This window comes from Capsicum annuum, chromosome 9 (genome assembly GCF_002878395.1).
Source record: "Capsicum annuum cultivar UCD-10X-F1 chromosome 9, UCD10Xv1.1, whole genome shotgun sequence".
Lineage (NCBI taxonomy): Eukaryota > Viridiplantae > Streptophyta > Magnoliopsida > Solanales > Solanaceae > Capsicum > Capsicum annuum.
The window spans coordinates 64,727,402-64,738,874 of NC_061119.1; the positions used below are offsets into that span (position 1 = coordinate 64,727,402).

At 36.8% G+C, this 11,473-nt stretch overlaps 1 protein-coding gene and 1 non-coding gene across 2 annotated transcripts; one reads left to right on the plus strand and one right to left on the minus strand.

Annotated features, from left to right (window-relative positions):
• Positions 1-3,296: 3,296 nt before the first annotated feature.
• On the minus strand, positions 3,297-4,268 carry LOC107841433. Its single transcript, XM_047396260.1, has 2 exons — positions 3,828-4,268; positions 3,297-3,731 (listed from the first exon to the last, which is right to left on the minus strand). The coding sequence occupies exons 1-2, from the start codon at positions 4,266-4,268 to the stop codon at positions 3,297-3,299; spliced, it is 876 nt and encodes a 291-aa protein (XP_047252216.1).
• A 618-nt stretch (positions 4,269-4,886) lies between these two features.
• On the plus strand, positions 4,887-4,998 carry LOC124887518. The gene has a single exon (XR_007045288.1). It is a non-coding gene; the product is annotated as a small nucleolar RNA R71 (small nucleolar RNA).
• Positions 4,999-11,473: the final 6,475 nt, after the last annotated feature.

Genomic DNA, 11,473 nt, shown 5'->3' on the forward strand with positions numbered 1-11,473 from the left:
ACCCTTTCCACCCCCAACTTAGGATTTTTATCTCAAATTACATTCTCAAGTTCAAAAAAGGTATGGTTCAAAATAGGTATAAAAGGAATGGTTCATGGCTTGTAATGTGTTTTCCAAAAAAAGGTCCAAAGGCTCGAAATGGGTACGAGGGATTACCCTTATGCAAGGGTAGGATTTTAAGGCTTAAAGTGGGTTACCAAAATCACAAAGATGGCCTAAGATCATTCTCCAAAAAAGTACAATATAAATTAGCTATGAAAGACTAGAAAGGCAAGTTCTAGATAGCATAAGTACACAAGATATGAAAACAATCAACCTTACACACATGGCATGCGAGTACCGTCAAGAGGGTTTAATCATTCTACTGCTCGAGATAAAGATGGGGTATTCATTAAATTTCCAACGTCAACTCTCAGAGTAAAAAATGAAGGAAAATATCGGTACAAAGTTGCTCACATCCATGCCTTTAGATTTTGTAAAAATTTTTAGAAGGGGGGGAGAGGTTGTTTGCCTTTGTATCTGCACCACATGTAATTTACTAATTATGGCAACAACTCAAGCCATAGTCTCACATTGTTAATCATAGTGTGGGATAACTACCCATATGGTTACTTAGACTTCACCAAGGGATATAGATGTGATCCCAAATCATTAATGCAACAAGTACTCAGACTTTCCTTGCATTTTATAGCTTCAATGCCTCCTCCCACTGATAGAAACCCAATCGCTATGGCATGACTTATCTAGTGTAATCAAACTAAAATGACCAACAAACAAAAGCAAATAACTTGTCCAAGCAAATATGGGCACCATTAGAGGGCCTGAATATTATAGAATACACTAAAAGAGCAAAGAAGTTTGTGGAATATTAATAATACAGGCCCAAATGTCATGAATAAGAAAACACCCCAACTAATGAGGTAGTAGTGTCCCCACTGCATAAATAATCAAGGATAGAAGAGATAAGGGTGTTCCCTGAAACCACATTAAGGGTTGCTATCACTTGTAGACCCTGTATCATCCCCATCCTCCTCAAGATTTAACCACTCGGCTGGGGCCTCATTATCACTGTCCACCCAATAAGTAGGAAGCCTGCTTCAGGGCTTCAGAACCTTCTACAAATGCTTTACCGCTTTCCACATCTTGGTAAAGAACTCATCCCTTATTTTCTCCCTAGTGATCATCTTTTTATATGCACTCTGAAGATCTCGGTGTGATGCCATCAAAGAGGTGTAGCCTTTCTCAAGATGATCAGTAGTAGACTTTTGATTCTTTTGGTCCATCTTGTACTAATCATAATTGTCACGTGACATATATAAGTGATAGGTGGTGGAGGGCTCTCCTGGCCCTTGAGGTAAGCTAGACAAAAGCTCTTTAATGGTTACAATATTAACTCTAATCTCTTCAAGAGGTCCCAAGGTTGTTGTCCTATGAGGCTCAGGTTCATTATATATTGGCTCTTCCAAGTTGATCTTTCTTTCTTATTTTTGCCCGGTGCGCCATCTCTTCAAATCCTCAATGGGTAGATTGGGGCACTATGATGTACCCATGTATCACTAACATATTCTTCCACCTATGCTCTCTTGCACAGCTCAATAATCAGAGATGGGTAAAAGATATTTATAACACCATGGTTTTTGAAATAATCTATTTCATTGATCATAAGTTGACCAACATCATAAGGGATACCATCTAGAATACAAGAAACTATCCAAGCCCGCAATTTAGGCACTGTTGTCATGTGGGTGCAAGGAGACACTCGACTACAAATGATGTGAAACCATATCTGAGCCTCAGAAGTGTAGTCATTCATAGAGATGTTGCTTTTAGTTTTGGTCCACGAGACTTCCTTTTTGGGACATAGTCATTGTGCCAATGAATTCCCCGATTTACACCCCTTTACCTTTAATTCAACCATGTCTGCCTACTTGAGTGCATAAACATCATTGATTTGCTTAGCCCCAACTTTTACCAGCTTCCCCCATATCTTTACAGTCACATTGAGTGGGTCTGAGAAAGATACTGCACTGATATTATAGTAAAATTCATGAACCCATTGCTCATTTGCAAGGCATGGATCTGGGGCAAAGCACCTCCACCCTGTGGCTTCAAGTTTGTCGTGAAAATTTGGTATCTTCTCTGGTACATTCTCCAAATAAATTCCTCTTTTCAATAAAAACTTTTTCTTTGAAAGATCACTATAGTAGTGTAGCATTCGGGTGACATGAATCTGATGTGATCAAACTTATCCATGGGGTTGTATTGAAAGAACTAAATACACATTATATCTTTCAACATCAGTTGAATCATGCAAGATGTGCTAGATTGATCATTAAAGTTCATTGGACTAGGTGTTTGGGGTTTCCTGGATAAAAATTAGGAGTATAAATTTTTGCCATGATAGAAACCTGCCCTCATCTACCACGATCGCGGAATTAGACCCGCGTCTGATTACCGTGGTCATGGTCTATGGACGCTATTAGACACCTAAGGCTGGTTCCATGTCAGTTCTGCATGCTCAACTTCCAACCAATTTTATACTACCAGTATGTTCTACAATGTGGGTGTAAATAAAGGTCATGTTAACAATGTTACTAGTGTGTAAAATGTGTCCTTCAAAGGTAAATGCCACAATTAAAAGTTCATTCGAGGAATTTACCAAACACAAGGTATGCATATCACATTTGTCTACCATACACACTATTGGGTACATAGGGTTTCCCCACTTGTGTGCACACCTCAATAAAGCAACCAACACCAAAATAATAATAAGTATGACAACATATAAATCATAACAACTAAAATTTAGGCCCTTTCTTAATCATACACTCAATGGCCTATTTTCCAAAACAAAAGCAAGGGTTCATGTCAGTAACTGAGAGAAGTTTTTGCTTCCCTATTTTCCCCTATTCAGCATTTTACTCAATTTTCACAAAATTTTCTTGTTCGGATTTTCAACGTACACTTTCACACTTTACCCTTTTCAAAACTCATTCAATGCAATCCAAAGTGACACAAATGCATGGATTATTCAAATGCAAAAGACAACATCTATACTACGAGAACATAACAAAAGAGGATACGAGACACTCTCATGGAATTTTTGGGTTTCCTCCCACCTAGCGCCATAGTTATCATCGTGGCACGACGTATTTCTTCTTTCAATCTCATAACGGGTCCTCAAACCCCTCATCTTTCACTATCTTATTTTCAACATCCACCACGGATACTACTTGGAGCTCCGTGGTTTGCTTCTTTGACTTGCAAATTTTGAATGATACCTTTTCTTCTTGCACCTAAAATTTTATTTCCCCCATATCTAGATCAACAATGCCTCTCCCAGTGGCAAAGAAAGGACAACCAAGAATGATAAGCACCTCTTGTTCCATCTCACAATCCAATTCAACAAAATCCACAGGGAGAATAAATTTGTCCACCTTCACGAGGACATCAAACAATACACCTATTGGCCTTTTAATGGACCGGTCCGCCATCAAAAGTTGCATTGAGGTTGATGTAGTAGTGTACAAACCATGTTTCTTATATATGACATATGGGATTAGGTTGATGCTTGTACCAAGGTCACAAAGAGCTTTTGCAAACTCATGAGCAGCAATGGTGCAAGGGATAGTGAAGGCTCCGGGGTCATTTTTCTTTTCCGTAAACTTGCTATCCATGATAGCATTACACCCATAAGTAATTTCAATGGTATTACCTTCAACAAGCTTCTTCTAGGACATTAAATTCTTCATTAACTTAGTGTATCCTGGAAACTCTTGAATCACCTCAAGTAGTGGGATATTTATGGAAAGGTTGCTATGTTTTGCCATAAATTTTCTCAATTTGTCATTCTCTTCCTTTTTATGCAATCGTTGAGGAAACGGAGGAGGAACATGGATGGTTGTCTTTTCTTTTCTTTGCGGCTTTTCAACTTCGACCACTTTCTCATTGCTTTCATCTAGCTCTTTCTCATCATTTGATTTTAATCTTTGAGGTGTCACCTCATTTTCCTTGTCCTTGGGCATATTTTCACTCACCTCTCCTCTAAGGGGTTCTTTAAGTACTTTCCCACTTCTAATGACAATTTCTAGGACTTGTGCTTCATTCTTTGGGTTAGCAATTGTGTCACTCAAAAGTCCACCTATAGTCCTTGCATTTAGTTGCGTAGAGATTTGCCCAAATTGGGTCTCCGATTGTTTAATGGAGGCAGAGTGAGACACCACCTTTTGGGAGAGTACGGAGAAGTCACCCTTTAACACATAGACCATTTTGTCTGTACCTTAAACTCTACTCAAGATTCGTGCCAAAACATCTTTGGTCTTGAAATTTTATGGGTCAATGACATTTGACTCCTTGGACTTAGCCCTATCATGAGAAGGAATGTAGCGGTCATAGTCACGTTCCCTATCTCTCTAATCTTTATCTCAGTCTCGATCTATCAAACCTTGATTCCCACCTTGCCTTTAATAGGCGGGGCAGGAACCTCCCGAGTAGTTTGCAAAGTACCAAATTTCTTCATCCAACTTCTTTGCCTCATCACCATCTTCATGAGCTTTAATGTTATGGAATTTACTGCTTTTGTTGTAACTCCCATAACATGTTTCATTAGAAGCTCAAGCTGGGTCATCATCTTGGCCATGTTTTCCTCCTTCTCCTCTTCTTATTTTCTTTACTCATTGGTCAGTATAAAGGAAGTAGAAGTTTTTTTAGAAGCATCAACTTCACGAGTGTGCCACCCTAGGTATTGTTTAGATAATTCACCTATCAATTGAAAAGCCGCAAGATGATGCAATTTTATAATAGAGCTACCCGCCACATTATCCACAACCATTTTGTTTAATGGGTCAAGAGCTCTATAAAAAATCTCAAGGAGCGTCTTATTCAGAACCTCATGATTTGGGCATTGGGCTAGCTTTCCATTAAGCCTCTCCTATGCTTCAAACAATGGTTCTCCATTCAATTGCTGGAAGTTTACAATCTCATTCCGCTTTTGAAGTATTTTTTATGGTCGGAAGTGTCTATCAAGAAACACTATAGTGACTCCTCCCAAGAGGTGATTGAGCTGGGTGGAAGTGAGCAAAGCCATAAAACCGTTTTGTCCATTGGTAAAAACTAGTAGAGTCAAAGCCGGATGGATTCTCGTGTAATATGTGCTATGTTAAATTATGCACAAACTTCCACAAATTGTTTTAAATGAACATTTGGGTCCTCATATGCTTGACCCCCATATAATCCTTTCATTTGTAACATGTGAAGCATAACTCTAGTCAAATGAAACACACCATTTCTATTGGTTGGTAGGATACGGATAACACTTGTTTCCCCCGCTTAATTTAATTGTCCCTCATCGTCTAGTGGATCATCAAAAGGTCCAAAATTACTTGCATTATCGTCCCTCATCTCACTTAGAAAGAACCTATTCAAAAAAGCATTCTAAAACACCTTCCAAGTCATAGGAGCTGCATTCTCACCCCTACCTTCCTTCCACATAATAACCCAATCATCGGCAACATTCTTTAAACTACAGGAGCCAACTCTACACTCTCCTCTTCAGTGCTATACATAATATTAGTAATATTTCTCACCTCATTAAAAAAAAGATGAGGATCCTTATCCACCTTTGACACATAGATCTCGGGTGGATTCATCCTCATAAAATCCCAAATTCTGGAATTTGCTAAATTACAATTTTACTGAAGTAGAACTGCTTCCTGTTGGTTTCCCAGAACATTAGAATTAACAACTTGGGCCAATGCTTGAAAGGCAACTCGAAATTTAACATAAGACACATTCTCATTCAAAGGGTCGGCGTGCAGTGGTGATTGATCACCACTTTTGTGGGCATCAAATCGGCAAGGAGGCATACTTTGTCTTGTAAAAGCATGAGTTAATGAAGATAGAGAAAAATGTAAGCATAATAGATCATGAAATAAATAAAGATTCCTATCTCATCCCATAGCCTCTTTCTCATAAATATGACACAATTCACATCCATGATCAAGAGTCTACGTAACATAGATTGTCCGACTCCCTAGGACTCTTCAAAACCTTAAACTTTGATTCCAAATTTGTAACACCCCGAAAGAACCCCTGGACATCACATGGTGCTCAAGACTATGAATAGTCCTAAACTAATCCAGAATGCTTACTTAACTTAAAACTAATATAAAAAGTGAACTAACATAACTGGGAACTGAACGTAAATGATTTCATATCCTTAAAGAGAGTCTTTAACTTAAAAGTCTTAACCAACATAATGAACTTAAAACATAAAAAGTCTAAAAATCCTCTACTACAGACTAGAGATCCACTGGGATAAACCCCATTTGACCCAAACATAACTAGAAATCACATAACTAAAATACTTTTAATAATGAATCTTATATCTGAGAAAATGGGTCCAAGAACTATGAGGACTCACCAAAACTAAGGATATAGGTGATGACATTGGTAGACAATCATGCTACTACAAATGATCAATGAAACCTACATTAAAAGATAATGTAGCATATAGACATATATGTGGGTCAGTACCTCTGGAATGTACTGAGTATGTGGGGTGAATGCATAGGTAAGACAATAATTGAATATTCATACAAACTTCTAAATAATGCATGCTAAATATAAATGACTCACCTTGAGCTTGAATAAAACAAAAGGCTGCAAGATCATAAACATGAGTAATATAGCATAAGAATAACTTTGTGAGCCATAACACTTAGTTTTTATAAGCTTTACTTTTTATTTTTTCTTTTGGCAGTTTCTTCTAATCGACATAAACCATATGAGCTACCATAGATTCCAAATCTTACCCACGTTTGGGAGAGCTATTCTACCCTTGCCATCAGAATAGAACCTTAATCTTAAGTGATCATTGTACTTCCTCTATTTTGGGAAAATATTAAACTATGATGGTTCATAGTTTTTATGAATTTAGGATACGCTCATCCATATTCCTTTTTCGGTGCTAAATACTACTCCCAAAAGACTTATATGCTCATACTTTAATAAATCCCCCTTAAAAAAGCATAAGCGTTTAAAGAATAGTAACAAGTTATGCTTCTTTTTCGTTAAATCATAAGGATGAACAATTGTGGATTTCATATCTTATATTAGGATCAAAAGATGAATATTTTCTTTAAATTATGTCATAAAACTTATCAATGGATCTTAAGAGAATAATATGCTTGCAAACTCAATACTTGTACTCAGAACTTAGAATTCGTTCTTTAATTCATAGAAACTCATAACAAAACTTCATCCTCAATAGCCACCTCGAAATCTTTAAACAATCCAAGTCAAGATAAAGAAAGTAAAAATCACAATATGAATCTTATAAGTATGAAACATAAATATATGCAATTATTGATTCACTTAAATCTTTCATTCTCATGGTAGTTTCATAATTCAAGAGTATGGCTAATTGGGTATGAACCTTAATTCAAAGTAAATAAATTCAATCTTAAAATCATGAACTTTAGGTACATGGATGAAGGAATATCCTTGTTCATAAACCCCACATACCTAAATTTTCTTGTCTTGTTAAGAGAGTTTGAATCTTTAGATTTGAGGTTGAGTTTGTGTGACATGAACCCTAATCTTGATGTTCTTGATGATGGAAAGAGAAAGTGTTGTTATTTAATTAAGGAATATAGGAAAATAATGCCTCTTTGAGGGTTATAGGTTGTGGATGTGAAGTTATAATAGAGAAAACGACCACAATACCCTTAGCTAAACTTTACAAAAATTGGTCACCAATCTTTACTACTCAACCATACAACCCGTATGGAAGGATACGAATATGGCCCTCATCTCGAAATCTTGGCAGAATCTAGGTGTGTACATACTAGTCAAAATATGAGTCCCACCTATAATTAGTATCATCTTTACATGACTCTTAGTCCCCCACTCATAGCTTGGTCAGAATCTTAGGGTGTTTATACTGACGAACAAATGATTTACCTCCAAATGACTCACACCCTACTTGATGACTTCTAGTGGTCTAGTCGTACCTATAATAAAATGGCCACCATGACACACTGTCTTGTATACAACTAAACATACCACTCATATGTTGTATGGAAGACTTAGAGGAGAACTCGTATGATGTATAGAAACTTCTAGACCTGGGTATTACAATATCTCCCCCTTGAAAATATTTATCCTTTAATGTGATTCATCTGGGATTGGAATTTGGAAAAGAATCAACACCTCTACATTGATATTTACAACTAATCTTACCACTATCATAAGGATTTAGTTTCTCATAGTAAAAAATACAATATAGGAGCACTTAAACGGACTTTAAGGGAAAGAAATTGCTGGAAATAACACTTTACCTTAGGTAGGAATTGAACTAGAGTAAAAGATATAAGGATACTTGGACATCATGTTTGTTTCAGCTTCCCAAGTGGCCCCTTCAACCGATTGGTTCCTCTAAAGAACTTTCACCAATGCTACTTCCTTATTCCTTATCCTTCGGACCTGCCTATCATGTATCTCAATAGGAATTTCTTCATACATCAAGTTATATTTGACCCCAATACTCTTTAGGGGAACTACTAAGGACGGATTTCCCATACACTTTATGCATCAAGACATGGAAAAACTAGGTGAACTACAGCTAACTCTATTGGAAGACTCAATTTGTAAGCAACCTCTCCTACATGATTTATTATCTCTTAAGGACCAACAAATTGCAGAATTGACTTCCTTTTCTTTCCAAATCTCATTATTCCCTTCATAGGCAACACTTTCAAGAATACCCAATCGCCTACTCCAAAATTGAGATCTCTTCTGTTTACATCAGCATATGATTTCTGATGACTATGGGAAGTTCTCAATCTCTCACAAATCAAATAAACTTTTTATATAGCTTCTAGAAAAGAATCAGGCCTAATCAAGGCTTCTTCACCAACCTTAAGCCATCCTATAGGTGACCTGCACATACGCCTATACAATGCTTCAAACAAAGCCATCATTAGCATGATAACTATTATTGTAAGCAAACTCAATCAAAGGATAATGGTCGTCCCAACTTCTTTTAAATTATAAAACACAAGCCCTCAAAAAGTCCTCTAGTATTGAATTATATGTTCAGCCTGACCATCAGTCTGCAGATGAAATATAGTACTAAGCTTACACTTTTTACCAAGGCCCTTTTACAAATACCCGCCAAAACTGTGAAGTAAAATATTTGCCTCTGTCTAAAATAATGGGTAAAGGTATCCCATAAAGTCTCACTAACTGGAGAATATATATTCTGGAATAATCCTCCACTGTATCTGAAGTCTTAATAGGTAGGAAATGGGCTGACATAGTTATTCGATCTACTATGACACAAATTAAATCATGCTGACGTGTTGTACAAGGCAAACCTATAATGAAATCCATATTCATTACCTCCCACTTCCAAGTAAAGATACAAATCCCTTGCAACATACCACCCTCCTTAGCTTGTTGACAATTGGGGCACTTGGCGACAAACTCGGCTATGTCCCTTTTAGAACCATTTCACCAATAAATTTCTCACAAGTCGTGATACATCTTAGTAGCACCCAGATGAATGGATTACGTCAAACCATGAGCCTAGAATAGTATCCTTTCCCTCTACCCATCTACATTTGGAACACAAAGACTGCATTAATAGTCAAGTACACCATCTTCCCCTTGGGAAAAAACCTCAACCATCCATTGTTGGACTGTCTCTAATATCTAGCTAAGTAGAGGATCATTGCGCTATTTCTCCTTCACTTCCACTATCAAAGATGATTCCAAACTGTTCTAAACTACTACTCCCCCATCATTAGTGGCGAGTAAACATACCCTTAAATGGTCAACTATATTCACTTCTTTATCCAATTTTTATTCTTCATTCTTCACATGAGGCACACTATCTAGAGACAGCCTACTTAGTGCGTCTGCCACTACGTTTTCCTTACCTGAATAATATAGCACATTCATGTCATATTCTTTTAACAACTTCAACCACCTTCTCTGACAATTATTCAGCCCCCTTTGAAAAAATACTTATTGAAAACTTTTATGGTCAGTGAAAACATCAACATACAGACCTTAAAGGTAGTACCTCTAAATTTTCAAAGCAAAAACCACAATAGCTAACCCCTAATCATGATTTGGGCAATTCTTTTTGTGATCCTTAAGTTGCCTAGATAAATAAGTTGTCACTTTCCCATTATTCATCAACACACACCCTAACCCAACTCTGGAAGCATCATAATACACTACAAATCTATCTAACTCTTCTAGTAAGGCTAACATTGGTCCCAAAGCCAATCTATCTTTCAACTCTTAGAAAATCTTCGCACACTTATCTGACTATATAAACTTCACTTTCTTTTAGGTTAGCTTAGTCAAAGGTGCCTCTATAAAGGAGAATCCTTCAAAAAATATTCTATAATATCCAGCCAACCACAAAAAGCTTTGAATATTAGATGAAGTGATGAATACCAACCCCTAAAATAACATGCCTAAAAAGGCTACAGATTCCAGTAAAAATTCATATATACCAAATTTTGTATACGATTGAAGGTCTTTGAGGGTCTGCAACACTATTCTCAAATAGTCTACATGCTCCTCCCTACTTCTGTAATTCACAAGTATGTCATCTATAAAGATAATGGCAATCATGTCCAAGTACTGGTTGAAAAACCCATTATTCAAATCTATGAATGTTTCAGGAGTATTTTTCAGTCCAATTGACATAACCAGAAATTCAAAATGGCCATACCTTATTTGGAAAGTTGTTTTCAGAATATTTTTCTCCCTAACTATCAAATGATGGTATCCCTACATAAGGTTAATCTTGGAGAATCACCGGGCACCCTGAAGTTAATCAAACAAATAATCAATTCTAGGAATAGGATACTTGTTCTTTATGGTAACCTTGTTTAACTATTTGTGGTCTATACATATTCTAAGAGTACCATCTTTCTTGCGCACAAAGAGGATAGGATCACCCTTCGAAGAGACACTAGGCCTTATGAAACCTTTACATAACAGGTCCTTAATTTGTTCCATGGAGGTATTGAGATGGGATGAGTATCAGGAACAAGATCAACACCAAATTCTATTACTCTACTTGAGTTATCCTTGGCAGATCTTTGGGGAAAACCTCAGGAAACTCATTGACTACACGGACTGATTGAACTGCTAGGGCTTCAAATTTAGTATATTTAAATTAAACAAAATGAAAAATATAGCCTTTTGTTAATAACTTTCTGGACTTAAAATAAGAGATGAAATGACTTTAGGAGACATATAATTACCTACCTACTCAAAGACTGCTTCATCAGGGAACTAAAACTTCACCACACAGGTGTGACAGTCTATTGGTGTATAGTGTGCATGAAGAAAAACCATGCCCACAATGACAACAAAGTCTACCATCTCTAATTCTATTAAATCCGCTAGTGTTAATTTATGGTTGATGGTGATAGGAAACTTCTTGTAA